This window comes from Haliotis rubra, unplaced genomic scaffold, assembly GCF_003918875.1.
Source record: "Haliotis rubra isolate DU_JTF1 unplaced genomic scaffold, ASM391887v1 Scf615, whole genome shotgun sequence".
In the NCBI taxonomy this organism is placed as follows: domain Eukaryota; kingdom Metazoa; phylum Mollusca; class Gastropoda; order Lepetellida; family Haliotidae; genus Haliotis; species Haliotis rubra.
The window spans coordinates 255050-274153 of record NW_025767319.1 but is presented as its reverse complement, the minus strand read 5'-3'; the positions used below and the strand labels follow the sequence as shown (position 1 = coordinate 274153).

Sequence of the window (19104 nt, the reverse complement as noted above, 5' to 3'; positions counted from 1 at the left end):
CTTCTCATCATTTGGTTTTAGCTTGATAACAGTGTAAGAATCTACATCCAAACGTCACTCTGTGCAATAAACAAGAAGTTTTCAATCATTAAGTTGTATGTTTCAATAAAACATAAGGTCAAATACTATGTCCTTTTACGATAGTTCTCATGTCTAAAATTATGATATCTGACAGTTTCATGAAAATTTTGGGTTGTTTTTTTCAGGAGCAGTTCGAAAAACCTGTCAGCGGCTACAGCCAAAAGACCTAAGACAAGAATATTTTCAAGAAATACAATAATGTTCAAATAACAATGAAAAAAAGAATTAAATAGTTCACTTGATTAACTTGTGTTGTTTATATATGTTTCTGATTGCAGAGGTCAGGAAAGAGCTAAATGTTGAAATACAGTTGTGCCAACATAAGGCCAACTAAATCACATCGTTGGGCCAAGTATGGGCCATGGTTTAGTACAAAGGTCAAGAAAGAGCTAAATGTTGTAACACGGTGGTGCCAACATAAGGCCAACAAAATCACTACGTTGGGCAAACTATGGGCCATGGTTTTGTGTGAATTTTCATTCGTTGGCCCAACAATGAGCCAACATGATGGGCCACTGTGGAGCCGATGAGCATATCCAAGTGGGCCCATCGTCAGGTTGACAACCATGGGCCAACCAAACCGGTGATTATGGGCCAACTATGGGCCAACATATCATTGCTATCTGGGTATGTGTCAATTTTCGTTTCATACCCATTGCAGCAGAGCACAAAGCATCTGCAATATATTCTATACTCTGATTGATATCACTAAAGGCTGTATCTAAACATTTATCGAGTAAGTCCTGCACACTATCTGAGAACATATTTTGTCTAAACTCATCCGATTTTTCTTCATTCCAAACAAACTTATAACTATGATTCAAATCTTCTTTTATTACATCATATTCCCGCTTGTGTGTTGTAACCAATTTCATCGTGACTGGGAGGTGCGTGGACTCTGTGCGAGATTGTATATTGAAGTCAGTACAAGACGAGAACAGACATGATGATGCAATAATATAATCAATTACGCTGGCCCCCATTGACCCAAGAAATGTAAAATCTCCAATATTTTTGTCTGCTCCGCATCTCCCATTCATGATATGGATATTCAAAACAGCACATAATTCTATCAAAGATTGTCCAAATGAATTAACAGTTTTGTCGACGGAGAATCTTGCGAGGTTAAATTGATCTACTAGAAATTTCCAATTTGACGTGTCTGTTTCTATATATTCAAGTATATCATCCTCAATAAAGTCCGGGTCATTTCCTGTTCTTGCATTGAAATCTCCGCCACACAAAACAGATGCATCTGGATGATCTGACAATATATCTACTAGATTTTCCTGTAACAACTGAATCCCGTTTTTACGATGTACGTTTGTCTTTTCATACCAGGTTGACCCCTCAGGGTGTACATATACACAGGAATACAACAGATCTTTATCGTTACCTAATGTTTTATCAAATAAAATGTTAACTGCATTTTCAGTAAGTTTACACCATTTATATATAGTGTCTAAGACATTTTCTAACTAGCACAACTATGCCACCTGATAATCTGCCGCGGTGAGATAACTTATCTGCAGGTTTCGTGAACGTGACATAGTCATCAAATATATTATCAACATCACAATCATTCATCCATGTTTCGGTAAGTCCGATAATCTCAAATGTTTTGATATACATAAGGAACTCATTATCGGATAATTTAGATGATAAGCCAGACACATTCCAAAATAGGAATGACTGATGATAAAACTCATCAGGTGACGCGGTTGACTGAGCAGAGGGTGAGTGATGCGCCGTACAATCACTGGGTGGATCAGTGTCAGTAGTTAGACCCTGGCCACACCCCTATTGGTACCGACCACGTCTAGAGTGAGACCTGAGGTTTCTTGAGATACCACCCCCAGCCTGTGGTCCCGTGGGTAGCTCGTCATCGCTCTCACCTCCTGCAGGTGACGCGGTTGACTGAGCAGAGGGTGAGTGATGCGCCGTACAATCACTGGGTGGATCAGTGTCAGTAGTTAGACCCTGGCCACACCCCTATTAGTACCGACCACGTCTAGAGTGAGACCTGAGGTTTCTTGAGATACCACCCCCAGCCTGTGGTCCCGTGGGTAGCTCCTCATCGCTCTCACCTCCTGCACCCCCTGGGGCACTCTCCAACTCACCCCTAGGCTGACTCAGCAGTTTATTACCCTTGTAATAGTACCTGTTATCAGGGTCACTCTGTCTCAGTCTATCAAGCTCCTGTTTCTGGAAAAGGGTTAGGTCGTTAGCAATACCAATTTTCACGTCTCTGAGGACATCACGCAGTTTGACTGACCTCCACTTGTCCTCCCAGTGACACACGCGCACGATCATAGGTCTTGTCTTATTTGAGCTCTTACCTAAACGATGTGCTCTCTCTATGTCACGTGCATCAAGTGGGGACATATCTTTCACTTTCCTGGCGTTATTAAGTACTTCCAGTACTTTACGTTTACTCTCTGTGTAAGTCTCCTTAGGCATCTCCTCAATATCATATAGAATCATGTTGTTTCTCCTCCCCCGTCTCTCCTGGTCCTCCATCCGGAACTCTATGTGCTCAACATAACTCTCCAGGTTGTCATGTTTCTCATTCAGTTTATCTATATCTGATCTCCTCCCGGTCTTTCTTGCCCTTTTCCACCTCACGTCTGACATCTACAATCTCTGCTCTTATAGATTGTACGTCCGCGCTAATTTCTTTGATTTCACCTGGTGCAACATCCGATGAGGCGATTGATTTGTCTACCATACAGCTTTCAATGTATTGTATTGAATGAATTTTGTGTGTGTGGAGTTTTGACTACAGATTCATCAGAAAGCCACTCCGATGCTCCGATCTCATTTGCATATCACATTGGAATCTATCAGGGTTGGAAACAAACCTGTCTGTGCTGGAATCTAGTGTTGGGAATTGGTTAAATCTCATAATTGATGATTGCTTCATTACAACCAATCAATCATCGAATATAATTGGTTAGCATCATTTATCAAATTTTCCTGGTTATGTTTGTTAATGCACAAACAATAGAGAAACAAACATGTATTTCTTTTTTGCAAATTGCACAAAATGCATTTGCAAATTTCACATCCTTACATGATGATTAGTATGTTCTATAAGATAAATTCAATCATGACTTGGCACAAGCTTGTAGTGCTTATGAAATGTAACAGACAAAACCAACCTTCTGAAAAATATTGTTTATGCAAACATGTGTTCCATATCTTCCAAAATTGTTTGTGTTCGATTATGAGAAAACATGATCGATTGCTTGGTCGTTTAGTCGCCTCGACCAATCTTTGATTATTTCAATTAATCGGATCACCACTACTGGAATCACAACAACATCTGCTGCTTACATGAGCTGATTGATGCACAAGTAGTTGTACCCACTGCTTAGCTGGGTCATCAAAGGGATTTCATCGTCATTTTGGGATGACCGTACATGTTACTGTTCAAATCAATGCTTCACAGAAAGCATCATAGCCAGAATACAAGAATAGAAACATTGCCGCCTCTGAATGGTCAGAGATAGTTTGCAGATGAATAAAAATGAAACATCAACAACTAGAATTGGTGACACCCAGGGCAAGGAATGCATTGCCTCTTCACTAGATTTAAAGATCAACAGAACAAGTTTACAGTTCCTTCTTGTGACCTAAACATAATTCAGAAACATTCTCCCAGCATAATAGAACAATGTCTAATCTACCATCACTGTATATCACTTTGTCATTAACCAGAACTGCGCAATGAGAGCATTGATTCTCAAAGGCTACAAAGCACATGAATTCAGAACCATTGCATCCATGCTAGCGCTACATGGCAACTGCTCCATCACATCCATTAGGGAAGGTTTAAAAATTGCTTTCCTATTTCACTTCAGTTTGGGATGTACATCAGTCTAGCAGTTAGCATTATTCATAAATAATACTTAATTTATCAGAGACTAATATCTTTGAATGGTATCTTCCCCAAAGTTCTACAAGTTACAACAACAAACTTCATTTGTCTTGTTGAATCTAACATGCAGAGAAAGAGGTGCACCATTCATCTCGGTTGCCCTGTGCCAGAATCCTGTGATCAGGGGTTTTAATCCCAGATTTTATAGTTCGAAATTATAACTTGTTTTTAGTCATGATATGTCTGAAATATTGTAATGTTAAATTTTAACTCACTTACTAATCCCAGATTTGCCCTGACGAGGCTTGTTTGTGAGCAACATGCCAGTGGTCAGTCATATCGACCAAAGTGGTCAAAATCAGTGGTTGTATTTTTTTTCTTCAAAATATTAAGTCAATCTTCACCAATTTGTATATTGTTCCTTAAGGTTGACAGATTGAATTTGGGAGAAGAAAATATATGTGAAACATGGGTACTCTTTGTTTGTGTGTTCATCATACTCTCTGAACATCTAGACGAAGCCTGAACTATTGAAGTTGGTCAGTTTGCCCATTCATGGTTGACCAGTACAGTTTATTTCTGAACTTGCAGATGATGTCATTGGGTCAGTTACCATCAACAGTGTGATAGAATAAAGAAGAGCCAGTACTTTCACCGGGGAGTTATGGGAGACCCAACATCAGGTTACCATGGTGTTGACCCTAATGTGTTGGAGCGGGATGCAGGAATATATGCACATCAGGCTGTCCAGTTTGACCAAGCTGGGAACTATGAGACAGCCAAGTTTTATTACACAGTAAGTTTGTACCATGTCCACAGCTAGCAGTTTAAGACACTTCAACATGTTAATCCTTCATAAATTCTTATGGAGTAGGAGTATTTTCACTAAATGTTCCAATTGTTATTAAGAACCTACTACTAAAGATTTAGTGGCTATTACAACTTTTGTATAGACCAGTGGATCAAATCAACTGACAGACACACATGCTTTGGACACACTATCACTGTGACCTGAAATGTATTTCCTAGAGACATTCATGTTTGATTTGTTGTTTCTTTTACACAAGTTATTGACAAGTGTCTGCATATTTTCATGCTGCATTAGATATGTAGAGCTGTTTGAAAGTGGAAAAAAATAGTCTATGATCTCTTGATCATTACAATTTCATTTATAATACAATGTATCTGATGATATATTTCATTCGATGTTTTGATGCAATGATATGAAGGAGATATTTTAGAGAAGGACTCCGAAACCTGTGTTGCAGGAAGCGGCCCAGGCTCTTCTGTCTGCGGCCCTTGGGGGCTCAGATAGCCCTCGCAACCAAGTCATACTAGACAAGGCTAATGAGTACATGCTGCGAGCTGAAGTGCTCAAACAGTCAGGTGAGTACAAGAACAATGTTTATGCCATATTAACAAACAAGTTATGTTTTATTTTCACATGGGCGGGATAGTTCTGATGATAGTCTTCCCATTGTGTTGGCAGTGGACACATTTGGATAGAGAGTTTTTCCAAAACGGAAATAATACATGTTGAGGTTGAGAGTTGAGGTGGAGAGTATTCCTACAGTGAAGACAATACACATATTGAGGTTAAGCGATAGATAGATAGATATTCTTTATTTCCTCCATAAAATGAAGATTACATATAAATGACAAACAACAGTACTTATATTATACAGTAATATTCCATTGTGTAGGTAGTTATGCACATTGTCGGAGTATGCTCTCCCAACTGTGAACTGAGGAACTAATGATTCCCATCAGTTCTGACCAGATGTTATGATCCAATACATCTTTACAGTGGTCAGATATACATCCAAGGAGGAATGACAGGAATACATCATCATCTTCCATCCACATTTTAACAAAAATGTCTATGTCAAGGATGCCACAGATTCTTTCAAATAGTAATTCTTTCTACTAGGTTACACTGGCATGACATAGAAACATGTTTCATAATGTCGTGAGCAACTGTTCCGCATAGACCTTCCTTTGATTCTATTGGAGTTGCACCAAGCCATATAATTCTCACAATGTCAGTGAGGTTCTGAGGTCGTTCTAAAGCGAGTATCTATAGTCTATGTTCTCGTCCTGATCTTATTGTTAGATATCTGGAGAGGGACAACCTTGTCTGCAGTACATTTACCAACTGCATTTGATCCTATGTAGTTACCTTATCTTTGACTAGTTGCGACCAAGCATTTTTCTTCATAAACTTAGAACCACAAATGTAGTTATGGATTTCACTAAGCAGATTGTATTTGGAAACAAGCCGTAACGTGTTTAAACAGGTGATTTCATATTTGTATTTTTTACAGCGGTATTGACTGAAACATTTATTAAAGCTGTATATTGTGTTAGCATTACAGAGTTTACCAAGGAGTAAGAGGCTTTGTTGATCTATATATCCTTGTAGGGATGTTATACTGACTGTATCTCTTACAATGTCATTTGGCATATACTTATTAAAGCCTTGGACTTCCTTACAGAAGTAGCAGTGGATGATTTCTAGCATTTCATATTCTTTAAATAATGGAGTGAGTGAGTGAGTTTTATTTTTCGCCATACTCAGCAATATTCCAGCTATATGGCGGCGGTATGTAATTAATCAAGTCTGGACCAGACAGTCCAGTGATCAACAGCATGAGCATCGATCTGCGCAATTGGGAACCGATAACATGTGTCAACCAAGTCAGCGAGCCTGACCACCCGATCCCGTTAGTTGCCTCTTACGACAAGCGTGGGTTACTGAAGATCAATATTCGTTAATGGGCAATTTGGCCCAGACTGTACATCCATACAGACCTCAAGGTCACCCGATTCCAAATATGTACAGCCACTTCAGGATTGACAAGTAAATCTGTCCATGTGAAAGGAGCACATCCATTCTGGAGTACCGAGAAACATGTACAATACGATAATTGCTGTGTGTCAATTTCAGTGGCCAGTCAGACACCCACCCAGAGAACACAGCCCCTTGGCAGAAGTCAACAACAGGTACAGTCCTGTCACACAGCCCCACTGGCTCATTCTTTATGTCAGGTTTCAAACATGCTATTTTAAACCTATTGAATAATACAAATGTTTTCATACATTGTTTCCTTTTCATACAAACCTAGAGACTTAGAATAAAACTTTTCCAAGGATGGATTACCTACATATATTCGCCTGCCCAAGTCACTAGAATGTGTATGAGTGAGTGTGTGGTTGGAATGAATATCAGAGTGAGTGACTGAGCGAGTCTGGTTTGAACAGTCTGTCTCTGCGTGGCAGCTTGATATGGAGGAAAGCCTGTAGTGACAAAGGTCTTTGATGGCATGGGCAGGGTGCTGGCATAACCATGGTCAACTGGGATTCAAACCCAAGATCATAACTCTGCACAGGGGTCTCAAGGGACACAAGATACTCTATTGAATGGCTTGGGTACATTAAATTTTGCACATCTCAGTTTGATAAAAAATAGATGAGTTCCAAGTGAAAACTCATGTTATGTACATAATTTTTAAACTTATCCTATCTCACGGTATGCACCTCTCTTCTTCTTCTACGACCATGTGTGGAAACGTGCTGTAGGCTAAGTTGAATCAAATTTTACTGGCCTCTGACCCCCCTGACCTCTGCCCCCACTCCGACATCAGCACCTGTCAATCATCTCCATATGCGTGCAGCTCACTCAGATGATCACGTGACTACCTGTGCCTGTCATTCTCTTTCTTGTCGCTACGCCGTGTGGCCGTGTGCTTGTCTCTAAGAAAGTTTGATTGTTGTTTCATCAGGGTAAATCGAATCGTAATGGTTCTAAGAAGCGCAAACATTGTTTAGGTCGTTGTTTAGGTCGTTGTGATTGGTCTCAACGTTGCACTTTTTGTGCTGGCCTCGACGACGATGCTTTCTCTGAATATCGCCGGGTAGCTTGTAGACACATGTCAGATAGGGATCGTCGCAAAACATCTGAGGGTCTGTCTGCATCTAAACGTCCTAAGGCAGAACACCATAAGAAAACTGCAGTTCGACGTTCGAAGTCTCCTAATGAAGATTTCCTAGGGGAAGCGTCTGATTCTTACCTCAGTGAAAATCTGCGTCGACCTTTCCGTCCACATGCATCAAGCCCTATCACTTTAGAAGACTCCTCACCACCTAGGGTTGTCGTTTTATCTACATCTGCTGTTCAGCCCCGTCCGTCTTTCGTGGTAACTGTTCCTCAACGCCCTTATGTTCCTTTGGTGGGAGTTTCTCATGCAGCGCTTGGGGTGATTCCTAACATTACCTCTCAAGCGACGCTTGCTTGTAGTTCGGCGCTTTCCACTTCGATGGTTGGTTCTACATTTACTTCCCATTCGGTGCTTGTGTCTCATGTGACACTTGGTTCTGGTACAGTGGATAGTTTCAGTTCTGCGCTTTCTCATCCTCCGGTGGAGTCGACAAGTTTGCCGATGATTCCCAGTGCGACTTTTTCCACATCTATCCCTTATCCTGTACCATTTGGTTACGGACCACCACTTTATTCCAGTGCGTCGTTTACCTCCGAAGCACCGCTTACATCGGGACAGGTACCTGGTTGCAGAGCGCCACTTGGTCCTGATTCCACGCTTTCATTTAGAGCGCCACTTGTTTCCAGTTCGGCGCTCTTGGTTGCCCCTGGTTCGGCACTTACTCACAGTGATCCCGTTTTGGCGCTTAGTGTATCCAGTTTGGTGCTTCCTCATAGAGCACTGGCTTCAGTGCTTCCTCAGTGCATTCGGTTTGGCGCTTACTCAGAACTCAGCGCTTACTTCCAATGTGTCTGGTTCGGCGCTTGGTACACTCAACTCAGCTGTTGCTTTCAATGCGTCGCTTGCTACCTGTTCGGCGCTTGTTTCTTCTGCTACATTGATTCCCGGTGCCCTGCTTATTCCCAGTGCTACGCTTAGTACAATTTGTGTTTCCTATGCGTCTTCAGTGGTGGGAGCTCCACATTCCATGAGTACTACTGTTTCTTCCTGTGAAACCGTCACAGCGGGTTTTGGTTTACCACCTAGAGCGGCGAGTGTGAGGGACCCTACGCCTTCATCGTTTCATCACAGGAACTTGTATCAGTCAGCTGGTTGCTCGTCTTCTCTTAGTGGGACGCCTCGTCATCCCTCGTTATCTGCTCCTGTTTCGTCTTTGCCTCCTCCAACGGGGCCTATGGCGAGACCTATTTCACCGGTTTCCTGGAATCCGGGGTCTGAGGGTCTGACTTCACAACCTGTTGATTTTGACGCTATTGTGCAAGCGGTAGCCCCGGCTTTACGGCATCAGACTCCAGCATCTTACTCTGCTATTCAGTCTTCTGGCCGTACGTCTGCTCCATCTCCCGCTTCAGATGGTACGTCCCCTTCAGATGTTAGCGTTGATGCTGTTGACACACCTCAATTGTTAGTTTGGATTGCCAATAGCCTCCGACTACAGCGTAGTAGTTCGCCTTCGGATTTGTTATCCAATTTTGATATGAAGACAGGTGATTTTGGTTCTATCACCTTTCCGCCTCGCCCTTGCATCACTCAATTGGCAGCGTCTCTGGATGAGGTGTTTGGTAACCTGAGGAAGGTTAAGGATGGGTTCGCGGCTCCCCGCTTCAATTTAGCATCTGCTCATGTTCATGTTTTTTCTACGCTGATCGTGTCCCCTCTGGTGGATGATGATGTTATGTTGTTGGGAACCAAACAGAAAGCCTACTCGCCGTACCTGGTCGAGGATCGTGAGCTCTTGCATTTGGATAGTGTCATAAGGAAGATTATGGCGCCACTCAACGACAACTGAGGCGGTGGCTATGTCGGTTGCACATGCAACGTCCCATCAACAGGCGTATATTCGGGTGGCAATAGTGCTATTACAAGAACAATTTCAGACCATTTTGGATCATGCAGCTGTGGTGATCAATATATTGGCGAGACTCTCAGGCCCATTAACACCCGGGTTGCTGAACACAAGTCATCAGTATGCAAACAAAATGATAAGTCAGCTATATCGGAGCACAAGGCAAATAACCCAAGTCATGTAATCATGTGGAACGATATTAGGGTGATTTCGAGAAATAACAATGACTGGCGTCGGAGAAAACTACAGGAAGCTGTCGAGATAAGGAGACATAAACCAGCAATGAATCGTGATCAAGGTGTATACCTGCCAAGTGCATGGGACCTCTTGATTAACTTTTGATGAACTTTTGATGAACTTTAGATACAAGAAAAAACGAGTCTACTATTCTTTTTGGAAAGCCTGCTATCAAGGAACCTTTGTGTTATTAGCAGTTGTTGTGTATTAGCATGAATTTCATCATTATGTAATTAACTCTTCAAACTCACTTATACAGTACTCTCCCTAGTGTACTGTGATGTCACTTGCATTGTGACGTCATAACTCAGTTATGACGTCATAGTGACGACGTCATAGTCCTAACTGCCAGTTCACCTGATGAAGGGACCTGGAATGGTCTCGAAACGTTGTGAGAGAAATTAAAAAAGAAGTTTAACCCATAAAAATATCTTGGACATCAATGTACAACTTCTAAATGCCACTGAAAGACATCATTTTGGATCAGTTGGCTCACTTCTTTTCGTATGTCACAGCTGTGCGTCGCAGGGGGCCTCTGCACTTATCCCCATGGGAGGATAGGTTCCGAACTGATCTTTTACGTCAGCCATGGTTTGGCAGGTCACTTTTTAACAGGGCGATTAGAGATGTCGCCACCAGAGTTGGTCAAGATGTTCATTTACAAGTGTCAGTGGAATTGTTGAAATTCCAACGTTTGCAGGGGGAGGACTCACTGCGCCAGCGACGGCCAGCTCGTTATGTTCCTTCCAATCCGGACCTTCGTTCGGGTTCTGCTGCTTCCTTTCGTGGAAAGGGTTCCGGCAGAGGACGTTCCAGTCGTCAGCGTCGGGCATTCACTGCTTCACAACGAGCTTCCACTTCCGACCAGTCCTCCTATCATGGAATAATAATTCATACAAAATTCATTATTCATTATTACCACTACAAGCAATATATTAGGATTCAGATATTAGGAAAATATAAATATAGAATATTAGTAATAGCTTAGAGAAAGACTCCAGTCATAAGTTGTAAAACTCATCTCACAGACATACTATTGAAAAAGGTATAAATTACGGCTACACAATTTCACAGATATTCAAGATAAAATCCTAGCCTAAGGTATTGAGGACTCAAGCTGTTAGCAACCCTTTCAGTAATTCAGAGTTATGACCAGATGATTAAATGAACTACTTTCATAAAGTAAACATGTCATCATCTATATTACAAGACTTTAAGCAAACACCAATTAAGGGTTATAAAGACATGGCCCACAGTAAATGCATCTATTGTAATCCAAGCACCTATAATTGACACATCAGATTAGGCTCGTTAAGATCTAGCCCAGGGTAAGCATCCAAGCATCCAGTAAAAGTGCCATCGAGATTAGTGCCTGTTAAAATAGGATTAACAGGATTAAGATTAATTGCCCTGTCTGGTCATTGAAGGACACACCCCATTTTGTATATTCTGTATTTGATAGGCTAATGTAGGTTACTTCCATTTTTGTATCAGTGAACCAATCGTAATCTCTTTATTGTTTTAATTGTAGATAAAAAGTCTCTAACTGCATTTGTCCAGCAGTAGGGTTTAGACTCCCAACACAGGTAAGCTCTAGTCCTCAGCCCAGAGGGTTGTACCGACTCTCTGTGGCCACCCCATGTTACTTTGTTCTTGTAAATAAAAGTGTGATTAGTTTCTTGTGACTTCGGACTCTTTTGCTGAGTTAATTCTCCCAAGCAGACCAGCACGCCAGTTAGATAAGGTGTTTCACCGGAACCATCACTTGGACCCAAGACCCTTACCATAATACTCCTCTCAAAGACCTGACAAACAGTGACTTGCTGACATTAGAGTGCGACTGGGTTCTTCCTCCTCCAGTCATGCCCATCCAGACCTCCCCAGTAGGCGAAAAGACTTGGGACTTATGCTCCCAATTGGACCATCTTGGGCGACCCTTACGTCCTCTCCACGTTGTCCAAGGGGTTTAAGCTGCTGATCATGGGGGATCCTCCTCTTACTTTGCTTCTGGATCACAGAACGTATCCCGCTCAGCCAACGGCTGTTCTTCGATCCACAATAGACACCTTACTCCAGAAACTTGTGATCGAATCCCTGGGTCCGGCCCCGATCGACCCGGGGTTCTATTCTCCAATCTTTCTGGTTCCCAAGAAGGATTCGGACAAGTTGAGACTAATTTTCAACATGAAGGTCTTCAACGAGATGTTTCTGCAGCCTCCGCCCCATTTTCGCATGTTGTCGGTGGCCCTACTCAAGACCATTATCAAACTGGGAGACTACATGGTCAGTCTCGATCTCCAGGATGCGTATCTTCACATCCCGATCTTCCCGGCTCATCGCAAGTTCCTTCGGTTTGTCTTCGAGGGCACCCACTATCAGTGGCGTGTCCTCCCGTTTGGAATTTCTTCGGCCCTGTGGCTGTTTACACGGGTGACGAAGCCTATCACCAGCTTCCTCCACCGCAAGGGGATAGTTTTCGAAGCTTACTTCAACGACTGCATTCAGGCGCAGACGGATCACGCCCTTCTGCTTCGTCACATGCAGTTTGCGATACAGCTTCTTCACCAATTAGGCTGGTTAATCAATCTGCAGAAATCGGAACTAGTCCCCACGCGCCGTCTTCAATTCATTGGAGCAGTGTTCGACACAGAGGTTAACAAACTGTTTGTCCCGAGGGATCGTTTCTGCAAGATACAGCCCTTGGTGTCCCTTGCATTGGCACAACCCAGGACGCTTAGTCAATGGCAGGAGTTCCTGGGCCTCTTGACGTCGGCTCAGGCACTGACCCTCAGGGCTCAACTGTGACTTCGACCCTTGCAGCTCTTTCTAGCGCCTTACATCAGAGTGGGCGATCCGGTTGCCTTGATCGCTCTACCTCCGGAGCTCCATCCCCATCTCCTGTGGTGGATGGAAGAGTTGAACGTTTGCGGCGGAGTTGCTTAGGGCCGTTTGTTCCATCTCACCACCTGTATGTGGCGCGTCTCAACACGGGTGGGGAGCTCATCTTCTCAATCAGCAAGTGTCAGGGCAGTGGTCTCTCGCAGATCGTGCCTGTCACATCAACGTTCTGGAGTTCAGGGCAGTGATTCTTTCAATCATTCACTGGCAAGATGTCCTACGAGCAACTTCCTCATGGTCTGATCGGACAACGCAGCAGTGGTATGGCATATCAACAGGATGGGGTCAACGGGGTCTACTCAGATCCTGCAGTGGACTCAACAGTTCTTCGACCTGGTGGACATCTCTGTGCGAGCCAACCACATTCCGGGGGTGGAGAATGTCATCGCGGATTTCCTGTCCCATCCGAGTCGTCCCTCTCCAACGGAATAGAAATTACATCCTCAGGCGTTTCAGACCTTCTGCCTTCTGTTGACGCCGTTGACAGTGGATCTACCATCAGCTGCCTCTGTTTGTGTCACCGATTCCAGACCTTCTGGCTTGGTATCACGATGCTCTAGCCATTCTGTGGGACGACCTGAACACTTACGTGTTTCCGCCAGTGGCCCTTCTTCCTCGCATACTAGTGAAACTGCACGCAACTCAGTGGATTACACTACTTTTGGTCGTGCCCTACTGGCCGGCCAGAAGTTGGTTCGTTAATCTTCAAGAACTAGCCAAACCAAATCCTGTACCGCTTCCCGATCGGCTCGATCTACTGGTTCATCCGCACTCCGACCAGCTACATTGGTCCCCGATCATGCTCCATCTTTATGCTTGGCGCATGTATATTGGTCGCTAACAGCCAAGGGCTATTCGAAGCGTGTTGCTACTGCTATCACTACAGTGCATCACACCTCCACTAGGTCACTCTACGATGACAAGTGGAAGAATTTTGAAGCGTATTGCAGGAAGAAGGGCATAACATCTCCCACTACAGCATCCCCGCAGATGGTAGCAGAGTACCTTCAGCATCTTCGAACCTCCAGAAAACTCAAAGGTTCTACGCTATCTACTTACCTGGCTGCCCTTAACACAGTTATTGCGTCAGCCTCGGGTGTGAAGGTGTCCACTGTCCCTGATTTCCAGTCTCTCCTCATGTCTTATAAACTTGCTGACCAATCCTTGAAGTTCCGGCCTCCAGCATGGGATCTTTCCGTTGTGCCTGCTCATTTCACGTCAGCTGATTATGAACCTCTGGAGGAGAAAGATTTCGAGCAGGATTGCCGCAGACTGCGTAAGAGATTGTTCATTCCATTATCTACTGCCTCCGCCTCAGAAGTCTCACGCACTACCTTGGCATTTTGGATGAGAACTACGATCCTGCGTGCTTATGCCTTTGCTGACCTGCCTGCACCGTCGACAGCGAAGCTTCATGAAACTTGGGCTCTCGCTTCCACCATGGCGCTTCACAGGAATTGTTCCCTCCAGTCCATCATGGAGGGATGTTTTTGGATATCAGATACTGTGTTCACCTCACACTACCTGTGGGATCTCTCGGTTACAGACGTGGAAGGTCTACATCAATTCGGCCCCCTGGTCCTGGCACAGCAATTGTCATCGGCCCACGTTCGCAGATAAAGCAATCCATCTTTGGTCGGTTTTGCTCTGTACATAATAAAAGATATCGATGTAATCCATGTCTTGGTACTTTTTTCATTTGGGCTCAGATCATTCTCACCTATGGGACTAGGGCGTGTTTGCACTGTCATAAGTTATGGCTTGATAGACTGTGAGGCAAGTCTTGTGCTACATGCAGAGATGGTCGACATTCCGCTTACTGACCTCTACTCTTTGAGAAATTACGTCAGTGAAGTGTTGATTTCCGATTACCTACATGGTTTTTGAAGCGTTCTGCTCCTAAGTCCATTCTCACCTTTGGTAAGTTAGGGGGATTGGTAATGAACGTTAAACTAGTTGAGCAACCGGGCTATTCCCTCTTTCACGGCCATCCAGCGTGTGTCTGTTGGGGGGTAGTTTCGAACCAGGAACTGGCCAGATTAAGGTCTTCGAATTTAATTCACTGGGGTCACCTGATAAATCGCGGGGCGGCGGGGCCTACTTGCCAAACTGAGTCCTTTTGCTTGTCAAAAGTTGCGGCTGAAGACCACATTAATTCGGGAGCGCCCACTCCCTAGAGTTTTTGTGCTGTGTAAGCCAAGGGGTTACCTGAAGAAACCCATCACAAGTTTGGAGTTTGCATATCAGGAGTTGGTGCTTTCTCCTGGCCTCCTTGGGTTATGCGTCTTCACGGTTGTAAGTATTGACAGGGTAATCTGCGGCCCTCCTACCAACCATGGGATTATGCATACTGTGAGATAGGATAAGTTTAAAAATTTGAAAATTTTACTATAAATTGTATATTTAAATACTTATCCTATCTCACACAATGGATACCCACCCGACCTGCCCCATATCACAGATTACTGGAAGCTCCAAGATGAGAATGACAGGCACAGGTAGTCACGTGAACATTTCAGCGAGCTGCACGCATATGGAGATGATTGACAGGTGCTGATATCGGAGTGGGGGCAGAGGTCAGGGGGGTCAGAGGCCAGTAAGATTTGATTCAACTAAGCCTACAGCATGTTTCCAAACATGGTCGTAGAAGAAGAAGAGAGGTGCATACCATGAGATAGGATAAGTATATAAATATACAATTTATAGTAAAATTTTCAAATTTGTAAATATTTGAGGGTGGTGGGGTAGCCTAGAGGTGAAAGCGTTTGCTCGTCACGCCCATTCGTGGTGGTCCCCACCCTGATATTTTTGGAATATTGCTAAAAGTGGCGTAAAACCCAACTCACTCACTTACACACTGTAAATATTTGATTCTAGTGACCACAAATACTGAACTGTATTTATGAAGGGATACAGTTCTAGTCACCGAATACGTGAGTGAATTTAAGCAACCCTAGACCAGATCAGGCATTGCATGAAGTTGTCCCTTTCGAATTTGGAGTTGAGATTGCTCTATAGTCTCCCGTCAGTGGCCAGTGATCCCTGTCACAAAGATGCTTTACTGTGTTCTGTTAGCATGATCAGTATACTGTGGTTCATTGTGACTTGCAGCAAGATCTGGAGCGAGCCCAGTTCCTCCTTCATCAAGCATTTGATGAGGATGAGAACAACAACAAAGAAGATGCTGTTGAACTATACTCAGAGGCCGTGGAACTGTTTATCAAAATAGTAAGTATTGCAACATCACAGAATGATACATAACTAGTTTACCTCCTTTCTGTTTGGATCAGATTAAGAAGCATTTAATACAGCTTCGTCTCATCTGAATAACAGTCTCGTGTCAATGAAATAGATGATATCTGTTAGCAAAAGTCTTGAATACTTGTGCCCAAAGTGTGTATATTAAGACAAGTGTGTATTTGTGATTTTTTTAAACATTCTATTTGATAACTTCTTTGTGTAGTCTGGTATACAGAAGGAGGTCAGACACAGTCACTTGGTTGATGGCGTCCTTGTACCCGTGTAGCTCGGGCTGTTGTAGCTGGAATATTGCTGATCACATAGTGGAACAAACAGGACTTTGTGGTTAAATAGTTGTGTACATGAAAACTAAATCAAATTAAAAAATAATAGCCATTGATATTGAAAGACTAAGTATAATAACTTCCTATTTTTTCTCATGTGCACATTGTTGCATGTGTGTTCATTAGTTCATAGTAAATATTACAAACAATCCATTGATAAATTAAATATTATTCAACTATTTAAATCAGCTAAATTGTGAATGCTCCCAATCCCTGTTGTGAATCATAATTGTAATTACAGAGAAACGATACAACTGACTCCAGTCTGCAAACTAAAGTTACCAAGATGGCAACACAGGCTCTTGACAGGTAATATCACTGTCGCCCTCATTGGTCACCGCTGTCACCCACATTAGTCATCACTGCCACCCACATTAGTCATCACTGCCACCCACATTAGTCACCACTGCAACCCACATCAGTCACCACTGCAACCCACATTAGTCACTACTGCAACCCAAATTAGTCACCACTGCAACCCACAATAGTCACTGCTGCCATCCACATTAGTCACCACTACCACCCACATTAGGCACCACTGTCACCCTCATTAGTCACCACTACCACCCACATTAGTCACCACTACCACCCACATTAGTCACCACTACCACCCACATTAGGCACCACTGTCACCCTCATTAGTCACCACTGCAACCCACACTAATCACCACTGCCACCCACATTAGTCACCACTACCACCAACATTGGTCATCACTACCACCCTCATTAGTCACCACTACCACCCACATTAGTCACCACTGTCACCCTCATTAGTCACCACTACCACCCACATTAGTCACCACTACCACCAACATTAGTCATCACTACCACCCTCATTAGTCACCACTACCACCCACATTAGTCACCACTGTCACCCTCATTAGTCACCACTACCACCCACATTAGTCACCACTACCACCAATTATTACTACCACATCACTACCACCCTCATTAGTCACCACTACCACCCACATTAGTCACCACTACCACCCACATTAGTCACCACTACCACCCACATTAGTCACCACTACCACCCTCATTAGTCACCACTACCACCCACATTAGTCACCACTACCACCAACATTAGTCATCACTACCACCCTCATTAGTCACCACTACCACCCACATTAGTCACCACTGTCACCCTCATTAGTCACCACTACCACCAAAACTAATCACCACTGCCACCCACATTAGTCCCCACTATCACCCACATTAGTCACCACTACCACCCACACTAGCCACCACTGCCACCCACATTAGTCACCACGCAACCCATGTTAGTCACCACTGTCACCCTCATTAGTCACCACTGCAACCCACACTAATCACCACTACCACCCACATTAGTCACCACTACCACCCACATTGGTCACCACTACCACCCACATTAGTCACCACTACCACCCTCATTAGTCACCACTACCACCCACATTAGTCACCACTACCACCCACACTAGCCACCACTACCACCCACATTAGTCACTGCTGCCACCCACACTAGTCACCACTACCACCCACACTAGTCACCACTACCACCCACACTAGTCACCACTGTCACCCACATTAGTCACCACTACCACCCTCATTAGTCACCACTGTCACCCTCATTAGTCCCATTGGCATCTAAAAGGCATCTAGCCAAATTGAATCAAGATTCTGGTTTGACCGGCAGTATTGCTACCCTTTGTCAAATTCATGTTTGTTGTTCAATGATGCATTAGAAACAGAAGTATGTTATTTCATTTTGACAGGGCTGAAAATTTGAAAAAGAAACTCAAAATTGCCAGTCCTCATAATAACCAAGGGAAACAACTCCCAAGCCAGCCAGGAAGAATTATGCCTCCTCTTGGTTTTGGAGCCTTTTCAGAGGATGATGATAAACCTCGGCCCCGTCCACAACCCCAGGGAATGCCGGGTCCCCCTCCCTCATCCTCAGGGCCGGCCAATGTTGGGGCTTCTTCTTACACCAAAGAGGAGATAGCAGTAATTAGGTAAGTATAAATACGATATGACAGGAATACTTTGTCTTTTAGTTATTTATTAGTTAACATTATTATTTGTATATCATTTGTTATCTAATAATATAACATATTGCTGCTGAATAATGTTGATAAATCTCTGCAGAATCCAAGTGCTTCATATCATAAGAGCCTTTCACTGGTGTATTGTCATTAGGTCATATAAACTGCAGCACTACACTGTGTGAGACTGGTAACAGTATTTCCTCAAGAAACTCAAGAAACACCTGCGTTTGTTTGAGAGACTGGCTGTCACTGATGCGATGTCATAGTTTTCTATATCCACTGTAGAGGCATTTTTGTGAAACTTAGTATATCTGTTAGTAGAAGGCTCAACAACACATAATGTGCTTTTGCAAACTTTAATGTTTGACTTTTGTCACTGTCACCATGTGATCTTGGTCCTAAATTCTCTAGAAATTGCCTCATCTCAATATTTTCAAATGGTTTGAATCAGATTCACAGTATACTGAAAAACCTATGTTTCTATGCAATACATTTGCAATATATATACTGCCCTTTACATGGTGAAATAGCTGAACTGTAAGAAGGAAGTTCC

General features: G+C 43.4%; 1 protein-coding gene across 1 annotated transcript in view; it reads left to right on the top strand.

Moving 5' to 3' along the window:
• LOC124256022 (calpain-7-like) overlaps positions 1 to 19104 on the top strand; it is a 68110-nt gene that overhangs the window by 11819 nt on the left and 37187 nt on the right. The window contains 6 exon segments of the mRNA XM_046689935.1: positions 4553 to 4757; positions 5230 to 5347; positions 6909 to 6964; positions 16052 to 16168; positions 16766 to 16833; positions 18279 to 18518. Of these exon segments, the coding sequence (XP_046545891.1) occupies positions 4626 to 4757; positions 5230 to 5347; positions 6909 to 6964; positions 16052 to 16168; positions 16766 to 16833; positions 18279 to 18518 (731 nt within the window). The 5' untranslated portion in view covers positions 4553 to 4625.